The sequence below is a fragment of the Amia ocellicauda genome, chromosome 8 (genome assembly GCF_036373705.1).
Source record: "Amia ocellicauda isolate fAmiCal2 chromosome 8, fAmiCal2.hap1, whole genome shotgun sequence".
In the NCBI taxonomy this organism is placed as follows: domain Eukaryota; kingdom Metazoa; phylum Chordata; class Actinopteri; order Amiiformes; family Amiidae; genus Amia; species Amia ocellicauda.
The window spans coordinates 20,930,490-20,947,912 of NC_089857.1; the positions used below are offsets into that span (position 1 = coordinate 20,930,490).

The 17,423-nt window shown below is 36.2% G+C and overlaps 1 protein-coding gene across 1 annotated transcript in view; it reads left to right on the top strand.

Moving 5' to 3' along the window:
* Nucleotides 1-8,809, top strand: part of gc (GC vitamin D binding protein) — a 35,899-nt gene extending 27,090 nt beyond the window's left edge. Inside the window, exons 5-13 of the mRNA XM_066710631.1 lie at nt 1,066-1,198; nt 2,136-2,224; nt 3,432-3,558; nt 3,964-4,169; nt 5,060-5,174; nt 6,947-7,041; nt 7,326-7,458; nt 7,873-7,917; nt 8,303-8,809. Coding sequence (XP_066566728.1) covers nt 1,066-1,198; nt 2,136-2,224; nt 3,432-3,558; nt 3,964-4,169; nt 5,060-5,174; nt 6,947-7,041; nt 7,326-7,458; nt 7,873-7,908 — 934 coding nt within the window. The 3' untranslated portion in view covers nt 7,909-7,917; nt 8,303-8,809. The remainder of the gene's footprint in view (nt 1-1,065; nt 1,199-2,135; nt 2,225-3,431; nt 3,559-3,963; nt 4,170-5,059; nt 5,175-6,946; nt 7,042-7,325; nt 7,459-7,872; nt 7,918-8,302) is intronic.
* Nucleotides 8,810-17,423: the final 8,614 nt, after the last annotated feature.

Sequence of the window (17,423 nt, forward strand, 5' to 3'; positions counted from 1 at the left end):
CCATAACACCACCAACTGGTTGATTTATAGGAAACTGGGGTGTTGATTAGAGGAGTTGCTTCTAACTGGAGTGAAGTTGATAGTGGAGTTCCACAGGGATCAGTACTAGGGCCTTTGCTTTTTCTAATCTATATTAATGATCTGGACTCTGGGATAGTTAGCAAACTTGTAAAATGTGCAGATGATACTAAAATAGGTGGCTCAGCAGATACAATCTGCAGCACAGGTCATTCAAAGGAACTTAGATAATATTCAGTTGTGGGCCGACACCTGGCAGATGAAATTCAATGTGGACAAGTGCAAGGTATTAAATGCAGGTAACAAAAATGTCCACTATAATTACACTATGGGAGCAATATAACTAGATGAAGTAACACATGAGAAAGACCTAGGAGTCTCTACGTGGACTCCTCACTTTCTCCATCCAAACAATGTGGGGAAGCAATAAAAAAGGCAAACAGGATGTTAGGGTATATTGTCAAAAGTGTAGAATTGAGAACAAGGGCAGTGATGTTCAGACTGTACAATGCACTAGTTAGAGCTCATCTGGATACTGTGTGCAGTTCTGGGCTCCACACTTCAAGAAAGATATCGCTGCTCTAGAGGCAGTTCAGAGGAGAGCAACCAGACTTATTCCAGGTCTGAAGGGAATGTCCTACTGAGAGACTGAGGGAATTGAACCTTTTCACTCTGGAACAGAGACTATGTGGAGACTTGATTCAAGTCTTCAAAATCATGAAGGGCATCGACCACATCAAACCAGAGGAGCTTATCCAGATCAGCAGGGACTCACGCACCCGGGGACACAAATAGAAATTGGGCTTCAAGGCATTCAGGACAGAAAACAGGAGACACTTCTTCACACAGAGAGTCGTCACAATCTGGAACAAACTACCCAGCGATGTGGTTGAAGCTGAAAATTCTGGGAACATTTAAAAATAGACTGGATAGGATCCTTGGATCACTTAGTTATTAATGGACACCAAACGAACACAATGGGTCAAATGGCCTCCTCTCATTTGTAAACTTTCTTATGTTCTTATTTATCTTTTTTACACATCCTAGGTATTTCTATGAATTTTCAAGAAGGCATGGAAGTATCCCGGCTGGTTTAATACTAAATGCTACTGACAGCTACCTAAGAATGGTTGGAACGTGCTGCAGTCTGTCAGAATCCACAATCTGCTTCCTACGAGAGGTATTTCACATTTAGTTATATTCATTTATATGCAGCTTTTAAGAGAAAGAAATAAAGAAAAAATAAATAAATAAATATGCTGCTCCTCTGAGGTGGTAAGGATTTAAACAGTGAAGATAATTATTCAAACATTTTTATACTGTATTGTATATTTTTGGGCCACCTAATTATAAGAGATAACAAAACGTGATTATATAATTATACAATAATGGTGATACCTGTACCTCCGAATCATGGAGGGAGGGCTGGGTTTATGGTTGGTGAGTAACCACAGCTACAAGGAAGAAATAAAAGACAACAATCCTGAAAACATAATTACCCTTCACAAAGAAGGGCATTATATGACGGAAATTGCAAGAAAAGTAAATGTTTCACATAATAGAGGAGAACAGCAGAAAGAGTACTTGGAGCGATTGTTTGAGGCTGTCCCCTCAACAACACTCAACTTGTTGATTTCAATTCCACTTCAGGCCTAGCTGAGGAGAGGAAACTATTAAATTAAATGGTACTACAACACAAAATAAAATATACAGAACCCACGCTAAAATATTGAGCTGTTTATATGATGTCCAGGGTTATTCTGACAGTACTCAAGCAAGAGCGAAGATAAAGACACAGCATTATATGTTTTAGATTGGAATGACCCCAAAACTGAGTTCCAAATTGAAATGCAAGCTGTGATCAGAAAGGAGAAAAGTTTGCTCTTAACTGCATGTATTCATGTCACTAGTTGTCTGACACCAAAATATGGAAATGTTATGGGTTGAGCTTGACCACAGACCACAGATTTTAATGGATAGGAATTTGTGAAGCACTTCTTGATCGCTTCTAAGGAGAGATATTCCAGCACAAGATTACCTCATTTAAATTAAAAGATGAAAACAAAACTTTTTCATGGTGTAGCGTCTACTATGTTGTTTTATACTTTGGCTTACAGAGACTGCAGCTAAAGGATTCAAACCACTTTTTGCGACTGACGTCAAATCTTTGCCACAACCAAGCGCATTTGCCATATTTCAAAATTGGGTGAGTATGCACACTATTTTTTGTTAATTCTACATCAGATGTGTAGTTTTTTAAATGCATTTACTGTACCAATGAAGTCAACTCTTTCAGTGTGAAAACAAATAAACAAAAAACTTAAAGCAGCCCAAACATTCTTGCCAAAACTGAACACATTTTTATTTTTTTGTGTCAGTGCTCGATGCTGCTGCAAGCTGTTACAGCCTTGTAACCGATAGTTGCTATGGGATTTTTGTTTTCTGAAGAGACTCTGAGGCATGTAGTCGTGCTCGACTTCTACAAACTACGTAGTTTCGATACAATGTCTTTAAAATCTACATGAATATTCTCTGTGTCCTGACTGGTCGAAAACATTCACAAGTTGATGAAAGGAATGTTTTAGATTTTAAACATTGAACAACCAGTTATAGAAATGTAAGAGAGAGTGACCGGTTTTTATTTTTCATTCAGTAAATGACAGAAAAAAAAAGATTAATCTGCGCTGCAGTGCCACTTGTCTTGGATTCATTTAATAACTTTATTTTGAGTGACTCATTAGCCTAGAGTTTGTTTTTTGTTTTGCTTATTTTCAAACAGTCTATTTTTTTTAATGCTGTAAGTTATATTGCACCTTGATTTCTTTGTTCCTGTATTGCAACCATTTTGTTTATGCATTTAAGTCCTATAATATATTTTGACATTGCATTATCAATACTTGTCTGCTTCCTTGCATGCTTATGTGCTATTGACATCACATATAATTTCTTCATTACCAAGCTATTTGGCTAGATAATTTACTCCACAATGCAATGTGATTGGGATGTGATTAACTATTCCTAAGGATCCATTTTAGCTCATATAAAAACACACTTCTGGTTTATTCATATTCATGTCTATGATACAGAATACACCAGCTTGGGGTATAAATTGCCTGAATCTGCATTTTAAATGTTTAAATCATTGTCTTAACCACACACTTTGGTGAGAGTGAGAGTAAGTTGTAACAAAAATATACTGAGTGTAATGCTTTGGATAAATTAAATGTTTATTCAAGTAGCCTAATTTGAACAAGAAGAAGGATATTGGGATGCTTTATTACTGGATGTCACACAACTCAATTAGTGAATGTCTCAAACTGGGGCCTCCTGTATTTTGTCATTAGAAAATTATTGGAGTTCAAAAGACATCATGCCTCCTAGTCATTTACATATCTGGTCTGGTTTCTCTTTAGTTTAACTGCATATTATGGGCACATCCTGAATGACTCTTTAGAAGATATCCTACCAATAACCACCCATCTTCAAGAAGGCCTTTCAAAATGTTGCTTAAATCCAAATCCAGAGTGTCTTATTACAGAGGTATGTAAAACTATAAAACATGGACAGGGACTGCAAATTACATGTATAAATGCTTGGTAATCTGAAACATATTGATAATGTATTCATAGACTTAACAACCAAGTACAAACTGACTTCTACTACTGATCAATGATATTATTAACAAATAGCAGTTGTTCACACTTTTTAAATGTATAATTATTTGATAATAGATGTGATTATAAACAATGTATAATCTATCTGTGACATTTGCAGCACCTATACTAAAGTGTTACCATTATAATACTAAACAGTCCCACTGTGCAGTCTAAGGTTTGGAATTTGAATTTGACATTATTATTACTCCTTACCGAGATTGCTGCTTCAAAAAGAGCTGTTTCTCTAAAACTGATCATGGTTTTGCTTATATACACATGTATTATCTAGCTTATGCAAGTGAAGACAGTCCTCTGCAATGATACATCATTATCCGGTAAGTACAGGAAGCTACACGACTGTTGCAGCAAACCGCCTTTGGATGTTCTGTCCTGTGTTGAAACCTCGGAGTCTGAAAGTCCTCCTCAGCAAACAGAAATCAAGAAGCCAACTGACACAGACCTGTGCAAAGAAGGCAGTGCCACTGTATTGGACAAGTAAGCTATTCAAAGGCATTGTCATTCTGAGTTATAACCAGTAAACCACCCATCTGCTTTCTTTGAAAACTGCAAACATCTAAGAAAATTACATAACTATCCTGTAATGTTGAATGTTGTACAGTATACAATTATCAGAGTCCTGTCACCAAACCTTTACATATTTGATGCGCAAACTAATTTTGATTCACAAATTGAATGCATTTTAAGTGGAAACTGAAGAAACATAATAGCTGCATGCAGAATTGTCTACCACTTTAAATTTAGGAAGGTACATGTTTATTAATGTGTTATTTTACTAACCTTTTTACTATTTAAGAAAATAATGTATTTTGTAAAAGGGCTGTTTGCTCCAGTGCAACACCTGCTGTTTCTAACTCCAAATTAATTTAAAAATACAAATACAAAGTGCATAAAAATGTGAAGACATCTATTTTAATGGGTGTTTTTCTTTTAAAGGTTTCAATACTACTTTCTGAAAAACAAGAGTGTAAATGAAATGTAATTGTTTTCAAGGGAAACTCTGCCACCTGTTGGAATACTGGCATCTTATTAATATTTAAGTTAACCCACAACATGAGAGCAATTCAGATATTTGTTGAAGATTGTAGTGCCCTGAACATGTTGTGCTGGAACCTCCTTACCAAGGGAAGTTTTCCTTTTTCCTTTGAATGAACTTGAAGTTGAGGTTAGCAGGCTTGACAAAAATATATGATCCCACTTGACTAGGCCTCTGTATGTGACATATATGTTATGCTGGGTTCACAGTTGTAGTAGTATAGTTGCAGCAGGTGTACTAGTGGTAGTCTTAATAGAAGCAGTAGTAGTAGTAGTAGTAGATCTGATAAGCATTAACCACAAGATGTAAAAAGAGATGTTTGTCTGTTTAGGTATTTCTTTGAGATTGGCAGAAAGCACAACCACCTCACGCTCCCAGTTCTTGCGTCTGTTTTCGCAGACATCGGTGACTATATACATAAGGGAAGTGCCTGTAAACTTATTAAGGTAAAACAACTTTCCTCACACACTTTCCCATTGTACTGCAATAACAACATTGAATAAAGGCTTGTAATACATTCTTATTGATCTTAGTTATTGATATGATAAAGTTGCTGTTAATCTCATGTTAATGATTAATACATTATAATTATAAACACTGTAATAGGTAATCGGATTTACCCACTGCACACATAATGGATGTAACTGCAATGTATTTTGTACTTGTTTCAGTTTGCATGATCTATTGGCTACTGTTTAGGCTATTGCTGTATATCAGTGGTTTTCAAACCGGTCCTGGAGTACCCCTTTCCCTGCTGGTTTTTGTTCCAACTGAGGTCTTAATTGCTTAATTGAATCCTTAATTGACCTAACAAAGCAATGTACCATTCAATTAAGTAATTAAGACCTAGGTTGGAACAAAAACCAGCATGGCAGGGGGTACTCCAGGACCGTTTTGAAAACTGTATGCTGTATATATAGTGTTTGGCATTTATTGTAATTCACTGGTATTATGTACATATTTTGAGAACTGTATTATGTGACACCTGTAAGTCGGTCTGATAAATAAATAAAGGCAAAAGTTCTCCTGATAAAAATGAACAGAAAAAGTGGAACAGAAAACTCAGCAACTTTACTTATAAACTCCTACTAACACATGAGTGCAAATAAACCAGTCATTTTAGTGAGTTGCTAGTTCCCCTTCAACCTTTCTAAGCCTGCTGGGGCATTAGGCAGATTGTGAGTCTCACAATGGTATCAACATGAAATCAATCTAAAATCAAATTAAAATCTACTTTTACATATCCTCCTTTTTCACTCACGCAGTTACTCTCCTTCTGCTTAGATGTTATTTATTGAAACCAAGAGATGACAGGAGTCTGGAGGGGAGGGGCAGGAGTTACTTATACTATAGTACTTGCTTTACTTTCATGTCTAGGAAACATTTAGCGGCCAGAGTCTGATTTCAGTGTTAAAGGAGGACTAAAGACATATATTCTGCAGAAATGCAACGCATACATTTTCTGTGATCCTAGATATTCATGCTTTTTTGGCCAGGATAGTATATCCAGCCAACCCATCCCCTCCATTTATGTAACAGTTCTCAACAAAAGCTCAATTTTAATCTTTCTTGTTGCCTTCCTTCTGTCAGTTCATGATACTTTCATTCATCTGTATTCCTGCATGTTCATACGCATCATTTACTAATCCGTTTTCAGCATTTTAAACGTGTTCTGGTCTCTGATTAAAGGAGAATTCCGATTCAATTCTCATCATTGCTGATAAAGCATGATGCTCTAAGCTATATTATAAAGACCATCTAATTGTATAGAATTGTTAACAACTGGTTCATTAAGATCTAGCCATCCCTAGAGGCAATATGCATCAATCATATAACATGCATTTTATTTTTCAGAATGTTTAGCCATTAACTACATATTCATAGAACCCTAATTACTGCTAATTAAAATACAAGCATAGGCCATTCATATTGCCTTAATTAAGCGGCACAGTTTATCAACCCAAATAAATCACAGGTGCACGCTTTTATTATTTGCATTAGTAGTAGTAGGAAGAGGAGAATTTAATGTTTTATATATCATAAAATAAATGTAAATTACAAAGAAACACTAAATAACACAGCATACAATTTTTTATAATGGTGTATCTTTTTCTATTGATAAATATGACATTAAAGGGATTTATATAGATATATAACCACATTGCGTATTAGAAATGTATTTCCCATAGTCCTGAATGTGTAAATCTTTTTTTTCCAGAAAAGCCCATTGGAGAAAATTGAAACATTTGTCTCAAAGACAGATGGCCTATGCCAACAATATAAGAAACTGGATTTCACTGTTTTTAAAGAAAGGTTAGCAATATGTTTTAAAGCTATTATTTCAGGTGCTTTGACGTTTGCCAAGTTCTTGAATTTAATACATTGTTTTTAATTTGATGCCAACTTGTTTTAGTTAATTAAGTGACCAATTAAATAATTACTATTACCATAAACAGGTGGTTTACCTTTAGTTGATATTTCATGGAGTTGTTAAAGCATACCTGCTCATACTGAGCTCCAGGGAGAGCACTGAGATTTAGACCAGTATGTGTATCTTATGTCCCAATGCATATTTGTTTATCCCCTAAACTGCAAAGGCTGGTGAAAAGTGTCCAAGAGGAAATGCCTGACGCCAGTAAGACAGTGGTGGATACCAAAGCCAAGCAGTGGGTGGAATTCACTTCAACTTGTTGTTCCCGAAAGGCCCCTGCACTGCGTTGTAGAAAGCTGGTGAGCTGAGTTATCACACTTAATAATGTCCGACTGTGACTAACAGCATATAGGTCAGGGATCATTCCTGTATTGAAGAAGCAATTATGGGCTGTTATATTTGTATGCATGGTAGTATAAATATTACATTATTTCACATTATTATGAAGTCAAACAAAATATTATAATGTATACTTATAGTTCATTTAAATTTTTGTTAATGGTTTTATGTATCTTGGATTTTTCTCTGGAAAAAATGCATTCATTGCATAATTTTAAGCACTAACAATAGGTCTGAAAATGCTTTATATTTGCTTATTCTTTAATTCAATTAAATGTCCTGTCACTTTCACCAATGGATTTACAAACTAATTATTGTTTTATTTTATTTGTGGACTCAGACTTCCCTTAGTAATAAAGCATGTTTCCTTGCAGATTGACCTGATTGTCGGTGATACCAGAGATGATTAAGAGAAATACGTATGTAATAGGACACTAAATTGTTCATTTTATATTTATGATTTTTTTAAAGAAAACATATTCCAAATATGCTGTAGACTTTATTTGAAGGATGGTTTATTCTTAAATGCTACACCACATACTATTCCCTAATGCTGTGCTGTATGTTCAGTAACCATCAGTGTCTGCAAATTCACACGAACACTGACTGGGATATTCAGTGGTTATTCATTTGACATTCAATCTGATCCAATGATCAACACCAAGACCCCACATTCATATGAATACATCTTGGGGAGGCCTTTCCCAAAAATGCAATTGTTGATGTACATGGGGTTCTCCACCCATGTCATTCTTGTATTTTAAATGTTAATATTTATTTTAAAACTATTTTTCCTTTTTGCAGGAATGTGTCAGCCTGGGTATGAAGACAATAAAAGAAGAGGCCATTCATTTTAGTAAAGCAAAATACAAGCAAATTGTTCAGATTTAAACTATTCCAAGGGAATAATGATAACCCATCAATGATAATGACAACTTTGTTTTGATATTTGTGTGTAAGTATGACAACATTGCAGCAGTTTATTCTTTAATAAGTATTGTGGGTTATAAAAGTATGGCTGGTTTTCTTGCAAGTTCAGCACTAGTAAAGAAAGACTTAACTATCAGTTCAACGATAAGTGTGTTCACAATTTGTAATTTTTCTGCAATAAGTCACTGTTGTAAAGCTACCCATTTGTCTTAATTTGTTGAATTTAGTTTTGGACCACCATGCTCCAAAATATATTTGTTCTTGTATCATGCCTTTTTCACTAGATGGAGCTGATGTAACAATGGTCCTGTTGATGCATTCTGAAAGGTCAATAACAAAATAACAAATATTGTTTAAAAGTAAAATATATCTGAAAAACAACACTTATAAAGGAAAATTATTGTTTTTCTGCTTTATTTCACATTTCAACAAAATGGGTCAGATATTCTGTTCTTCTGTATTTAAAAACATCAGAATAGAAGCTTGGATGTTTCTTTTCTGAGCCATTTTTAAATGACAGCATCCTTTCCTAACTGATTATGCATACAAATTAAAATGTTTGCAAGGGTCATTTCAACAGTAAGTCTAGGAAGAATCTAGCAAACTGAAGTTAAAGAAATGTTTGAAAGCATCTGTTTACGCAATTCATTAGAACAGATAAGCAGAAGACAACTGTGTGTTAGGGCCGGATGAAATCAGAACTTTGACCCACCCGCTAATAGCAAACTACAAACTTGTACATCATAGTGGTTACATTTATGATTAGAAGAAAGTGCCATCTTACTAAAAATGAAGCCGCAATTGAGTACAGTTCTTTAGTTTTCTACTAGCGGGTGGGTCAAAGTTTAGATTTAATCCCAGCCTTAGTCTTTATGTTTTAGTTCTATTTTCCAACTATGAGAAATACACAGCCTTTGCTGCTTGAAGTAATCTGTAGCAAGAGTTCTCTCTCATCCCCCACAACATAACTGTAGAGGTCATGCTCTCTGTGAAGCCAGCTAAATTCAGCCCCTTCCCTCCAGTGATCAGAATCTCACCAACAGCTGCCATGTTCACAGGTTCATGAAGTGAAAGCAGAGAAGACTTTCCTTTAAGGAGACCTACCTTGGTCCCTAGTGCTCTTGCTGTATGTGTAACACATGAGGTGACATTCAAATTGTACACACAGAAGAGGGAAAACAAGGCTGCTAACTATATATTTTTGAAAAGCAATATAAATAACAGGATTTTAACTTAATTTGACTTAGATTGGCTGTTTTCTCATATGTGAAGGCTGTATATATTTAAACTGCTCATATTGAGATTGACATTAATATACTCTGTAGTACCGAGTAGTCTTTTTCAAACTTGATTTTATGGCTTTCTGCCGTCAAAAACTGTTTGAATTACCTTTCAAGGGAAACACAACAACTGAAATTTGTAACCCTATGGGCAGGAGTAAATGTGATTCAGGGGAAGTGCCATCAAATTTAAAATGTCCTTTGGGAATTTTGGTGTCATTTTTTTTTTACTAAAGATGTAATCTCCAGTACCTTAATACAGTATGTGAAAGTAAATCCACTCCTGTCATGCCATCGTATTACCCGACAGCGATAAAGTTGCATTCTGGTCCAAGAAACTTTATAGATCATTATCAAAACTTTGTTTCAGGTTAATACTTTTCTGAGAATATCAGCAGTTTTCCCCAGTTTGCATTTAGGAAATAAATTACTTCGCCACAGGAATGCAATTCTTTAGATTACTCAGTTACTCAGTGTCTCAACTTCATTGAGTAAGGAATAAACCGATATATTTTAAAAACAACAAGCCGAACTTTAACTGGGAAAAAAAAAACTAACTCCCCAGTTGCACAGTACCACAGAAAGGTCACAGTAACAAGCAAGGAGAGCAGATATCAAAATACACTTGATGGAACCAAGCCAACACAGACTGCACAAACACCAACTAGCAAAATAGCATGAATAGACACAAAATGTGTTCAAGACACAGGGCAGCTCTCAGGCAGACACAGTGAAGGAAGAAGACTACTTTAAAAATAAACAATCACTCCGAACTGAACGAGGTCCAAATATCAGTTTCAGATCATTAGAAGTCTGGTTCAGTCAGAGTCCACGTTCTGTTAACCTCTAGGGTGGCTCAGAATCCCATTTGCACATTCATCATTCCTTGGCAATTCAAAGATGATATTGTTTACCAAGGTTGAATATGTCCTATATTTCTCCAACATAACCGACCGTACACTCCATTGTGTGGATCACAGTTTTTAAGTGTGAAATGGGCTACCACAATCCATTGAATCCAGTGGATGCTGAAGGATCCACTCACCAATATGGAAAATAAATAGAACCAAGCATAACCTGAAAGTTTGTTTTATGAATCTCCTACAGTGTTTAGAAATATCTGTCACTCATTTGGTTTTTACAACGTACAAAATTGCATTTCACAAAACAGTTTCAGTATTGTAAAGGAGCAAAACAAAGATACTGATACAAAATATTTCAGCATGATGTCTATAGATACAAAACAATCACAAAAACCGTCTCTGCTATTGGCCTAAAGAAAAGCACACCCACTGACCTGAGACAGAACTATTCATCTGATCATTTTAAAAAGGTCCCTACAGTCTAAAGTCTTCATTAAATAAAAAAATTAAAAAAGGTATTTACCCGCATTATCGTTAATCAAGAATGCTAGAGTGAAGACCTTGGGAAAAGTCACAGGCCTTCTGTGATCAAAGAAATTACAAATGTTTAACAATTAACTGTGTAAGCCTGAAAAATTATGAATGATTCATTTCTACTTGCTAATGACAGTTCAGCTTGAGAAACTCCTAGTCTATTCCCTTAATACAATTTAGTTCAATTCATTCTTCTGACAGAAAAGGAATTAGCTTTCAAAGTATGTTATCTTTATTCCTCGCTTTAATTCCATAATATGGTGTAATTTTTATAATGCCTGAAACCTTTATCAAAACTAACTCTATGCATATACTCGTTATCCATCGAGTGCATGTAAAATAAAGAGTGCAGTGTTCACATTAGCTAAGTTAAGACATAATCCAAGTATACAAGATGACATGCTGGAGACAAGGAATGAATAATGATTGAACTAATATATATTAAGTGCTTTTTCCCTGGAGTAGGCCATAATGATTCTAAGGCAGGCTTCTTTCCACTTGAGTGATTATGTTTTTTCATTCTACCAGTTGGATTAGTACTGAATGCAAGGCACAAACTGAAGTCTGATTAGATGTAATTTAACTCTTCTGATGAAAACTGGTAAATCTGAGGTCAATGTGAACTCAGAATTATATATATATACAGCTCTGGAAAAAATTAAGAGACCACTCCAAGTTCAGAAATCAATGTTAAGTGGTCTCTTAATTTTTTCCAGAGCTGTAATATATATATATACATACACACACATTACACAAACAGAGCATAACCTTTGTGTCTAAAATACTTACCCTAGCATCAAAGGTTTGATAATTTGCTTGCAGCGTTTGAAAGTAGAAGCTGACCTCTTAAGTATTTGGAAATGGGTTACCAGTTTAAAATGGACTGTGACTGGCTGACATGAATAGAACTCCTAACTGTCTTATTAGCGTTCTTACAAAGACATGCACCTCCTGGAGTGTAGCGCTCTTTTCATATATGTCACCAAGCTATTACTTCCTAAATCCCTAGGTAGAAAGGCAAACACCTTGCATTTTGTGCTGGAGGGGATTGTACCCATACTTATGCATGTATTATCCCATTTAAAGTGGAATGTGGAAAGAAATGCAATCATAGCTCCTGTAAAACCTACCTACCTTTAATGGGGTGACTGGTGGGCTGGTGTGATGAAATACACAAGACTGGGAAATAGAGGCCTGCAAAACCGATCACAGCCGAAATGCTCCACAGTGGGGATTCTGGGCTGCGTCTCGTATTCTGCAAGGAAATTTTTAATTTAGCAGAAGTAATGTGATGAAATGTACAGTGAGCTATTTAAAACCGGCCTCCAAAAGAAATGCAAGGAGGTTCGAATGACAATTTGTTGCAATTGTCACAACGATTAGCCTATTTTAAAAGTATACAGATAATTACGGTGAAAATTGCAGGTCCCACTGTTTTGATCTGTATATTTTTGTCATTTTCAAATCCCTCTTTCACTCTGTAAGTTTTAATGATATATATTTACTTTTTAAGTGTCTAGATTGCCATTCCAAACAGGTATGTATGTAAGGAAATAATTGTGCTCAGCTTCCCAGCCAGGATCTTGTTAACAAAACAATCTTTGAGATGTGTGTAGTCATTTCCTCTAGCAATACAACACTTAAATACAAATATTCAGCAAAGATACAGTAGGATACCCACATTTACATTTGTTCAATAAATGTAGTGGAGAAAAAGAAAAATAAGAAATGAGCAGAAACCCTATGGGCATAGATATATAAAATATATATATACAATTCTCATCCACATTCCATTGTGTTTTCTTTCAGTGGTTATTTATACCAAATTGGAAAAAATCATTTGACTGAAAGTGCCTCTAAACAGAATATTACATGGAAGACATTTTGCTGTACACTTTTATCTGACATATCTTCCCTGGTGCCATTCTTTAATAACTCTTTCCAATGTTAATTATTGCAAAAGAGGTTCTCTTTTAATCATCAATGCGGATTGCATCACACTTGTGGGTGACTTCCTGAGACATATGTCAAACCTGCCCATAGGTTTTTCTCCAGAAGCTGCTAGACAAGGTCAAGTCCCAGTTCACACTCAAGGTCTCCTTGGCATCTGTCTCAGCCTGCCATGTCAGAATTGATGGTGTGTACCCTGGAGCTTCCCCCCGGAGACACAGTTCCTGAAGGGCACAGAACCCTCAGTCTCCCTGGGTCCTGGGACCTCATGACTGTGCTACAGTAGCTACAGTTTCAAGACCCTCAATTTGGCGTAACAAGTGTTGCTTAAGTTGCCTTGTAAGATATACTTTGAGATACTTTGTGTATTTTATAAACCAGAAAACAAGTATGTCCTGAATACTGCAAATAAGATGCCTCCTGCCTTCAATTAATAAATGTAGACAGCAAAACCAGAGCCATTTATTTCCATGAAAGTCATATGAAAGCACACTGTATGTGTCTGGGGAGGGTATGGGTTTGAATTAAGAAATTAAAGAGATCATTCAGAGGCATACAGCTATAGAACAAAACCTGCAGCTCTCCCTGATAATACTCTGGGCTCAAAGAGGCCTGCTGTGGATTCACTCAATAAGCTGGGAAAACATGGTCAACTGAAGACCACCCAACACCAGCATCAACGCTTGGCCAGTTATGCATCACTCAAGAGGAATCTGGGTAACATTTAGTTAAGGTTCAGTTTGAAACCAGCAAAGGTGTTGACAGAGCCTCCTCCCAAAACAACGGGCATTTCTATTACATCTTTCAATAAAGATTTGTTTGGTTTTTTCATCTTTCTTTTTAAGATGTGATTGAGTTATATGGGGCTCTTGGATTCTATAACATCAGATTTGTTTTTAGAGTGGCTTTAGATATTGATGAGGGTTGCATTCCATAATAAAAACCTAGAGCCAAAATTAAATACTGTTTCCAGAACAATGAGCTATATACTGGAGAATTAACACAAGGTCAAAGTTTACACAAATCTAATCTTGATAAAAATGGTTTAAATATTAATATCCTCAAATCATCTGCCAAAGAGAAGGTGTACGTGTTCAACAGGACTGGGGTGGTGTGGTGGGGGGTGGTTTCTTAATCACACCAATATCAAATAAAACAGTACAGGCTAATTCACCAGCTGCGTTGAGTGGTGGATATTGCAATATTGTATTAAAATAAACGATAGCTCGCAAATAACTAAACCTTGTAACTACTCTAATCATATTGAAAACTATTCAATTCAAACCATCAAGAAGAAGAAGCCACCAAAACATACCCTTTTCCTCTAGTATGTATTCATGTAGTTGTATATTTGGAGTTAGTTTTCCGCCGCGACGCCCAACAAGACATTTGTTTCACATTTCCGATTTTCTTTAATCAACACGGTGACTGTTTCCCTTCAACTGTTGCTAAACAATGTGTCCTTTACCGCAGTGTGTTTTCGGATATTTGTGAAAATACTTTATTATTATTATTATTATTATTATTATTATTATTATTATTATTATTATTATAAATAAAACAAAAGAAGTGTCGTGTCTAAAACCAAAAAGAAAGTTAGCACTGGGAAAGGGGGGCTGGTCCTGATCGGAGCCTAAGTAATTTCCTAGGTCGCGTTGGTGGAGCGCAGACTTTCGCAGTTCTGCGCAGATCTGCCCTGTTCCACCAATGAGATAGGTGGATTTCAGCAGATCTGATAATGATAATGGCTCGATCTGACTGGCACTATTCTCTTTAGTAGAACAAACTCCCTTGCAGGTCATATTATCATAAGCGTGCCTTAATAATAATGTAATAAAATGAAAGTCCCTTTTTAAAAATATTAATACTTTTTCCGTTCAGTTTTTGTATTGGTATTTATGAATCTTTAAAACCCTTCCCCGATTTCTTTAGAATAGAATTGAAAAATAAAATAAAATGAAAAGACATGTAGTGATCTCCAATACTTTAATAATTGTTCAGCCTTGTCCAACATTGTTTTAACTTTGCACTCATATTTTTATAGTTAATAATAAACACAATAAATAATAAAGATTGAACTCTGCTTTACTGTAAATATAAGTTACACACACACACACACACATATATATATATATATATATATATATATATATATATATATATATACATTTATTTATTTGTTAAATCTTAAAATCTTTGACTAACACTATACAAAATAAGCTTTTTCTAGATGATCTCACTAGCCTGTCCCAAATGTACTGTAATACTAAAGAGGTTTACTCAAAATATTATTTTTCTTTTGAACTACATATTAACACTCTATGTAATTCTTGAGTAATAACTGATAAGCAACAGGCTTTATGGTTGCTCTTGAACAAGTTATAAAGATTACCGTCATTACATTCTTCTGATAAAAAAAGCTAAACAAGAAACAAAACACTGGGTTTCATACAACCTTGGTTTTCTTAAAGAGAAAAGCCTTCATCAGTGGGAAATTGATTCACGCTTGTGGGAGGCTTCCTGAGATGTTTGTAAAAGTGGCTCTTCTTTGGGGTGACTACTTTATCTCTGATTCCTACAGAAGTAACTTTCTATTTTGCTTCCAGATGCATGTGGCTGCTGAAGTGACCCTGCAGCTCAATAATTGCTTTTCTCATTCAGGGAAGCAAGGTTGTACTGGAACCCCATGTTCTCTTTCAATTTTGAAAAGCATTATTATTTTTTATTATTATTTTTATTTCTTGGCAGACGCCCTTATCCAGGGCGACTTACAACATAAGTGCAAACAAAGTGCAAAAATACAGAGAAGTACAAGGCATCAATTACAAATTCAATTCATTAGACATGGCCTGGCCCAAATTGTTGGCACCATGACACACAAAGAGCTGTTCCGTATGGCGCATGCCTCCTGTGCGGTCAACGTAACAATACAGCACTTGTACAGGGCAGAGTGTGTGTTGCCTCCGGTCCTCATCACAGGAAAAGATCACCAGTTGTACACCTTTTGTGCCACTTACAAATCCTGTGTTAGCACTGATGCACCAAGCGCCAAGCACAGAGCACCAACCGCTGGAAACAAGTTTACTGGGAGACGCCAGTACTCAAGAGTGTTGTGGCTGTTGGCTAATAAGGACTGGCAGGTGAAGAAGCAATCCAAGCACGACTGCAGTGGGCTGCAGCCTCTATGGTATCAGCACCAAAGCGCCAGGAGCCCTAATAGAGTGCGATGGCGTATCAAGTGCTGTGCTACAGTGAGTCAGGTCCGCTCAGCAGGCTGGCAGCAAGAGCAGGGTGCTGCCAGGGTGCTGGCTAATCAAATTAGCTGCAGCAAGAGGAGCTTAGCAAGTGGGGTAGGGACTTCTGCAAAGGTGCTTGTCCCTTCTTCAAGGTGTTGTCCTCCCATTTCCTATGAAGAATGAGAGATAGACAACAAGCAGTACACACAATAATGAACAACAACTACAGCAGTAGCAGCTTAAAAAGTTAGAAGAAAAGATAATTTTTAATGCACAGTCAAGGGAGCTTGAACTGGTAGAAATAAACAACAACACAAGGAGTTGTAATGGCCTGCTGAACTACAGCTGGAGCCCTGGGGAAAGTATGAGTCAGCACCAGCAATACTGAATACACACAAAATAAATAAATATATAAAATAAGGAGGGGAAAAAAGCAGGTGTAATAGCAGTATTCAGCCCAGCTGGGAAGTAGTAATGGCAGGAAGAACTGTAACGTAGCCTCAGAGAAAGTTCATGTCTGCAACAACAACTGCGTAACTGAAGTGTAATATAATATAATAGTAGTAGAAGAAAATAATAGTAATTGTAAGAACAAATAATACAATAATACAATAACAATAGCAATAGCAATTAAAATGCAGACAGTTCAGCTGAACGTGTCAGTAGTAGCGAAACAGCCCAGCATGGAAGCAAGTTCAGTACACGATCATTATTTTCACACCGAAAATTGCTCTTTGAGTCACAGTTGGTACTCGCACAACCTTCTCCTGCGAGGCTGAGGAGCAAAGAAAAGAGGAAATAACTTAATTGGGGATTGGAGAACTTTGTGATCTGAACTTTCACAGCTCTGAGACCTACAATACTGAATTGTTGTGAAATATTAATGTAATCCTTAACAGCACAGGAGAGTTGGATAGTATGTATTCTCCAGAAATGCATTTCTGTTCATGGTACAATCTCACAGAGCAAACACCAGAGCTAGGTGTTAGATGTAGTGTTAATGTAGCTTTCCAGCCTTCTGGGCACATGTCACATTGAGGAAGCCCCTTGGTTGGAGTGAGGATCCCCAAGTCCTGTTGGTGCTCAGCCTGTGATGTGCTTTGCCTTGGGTGAATCATGGTTGGCTACTGGT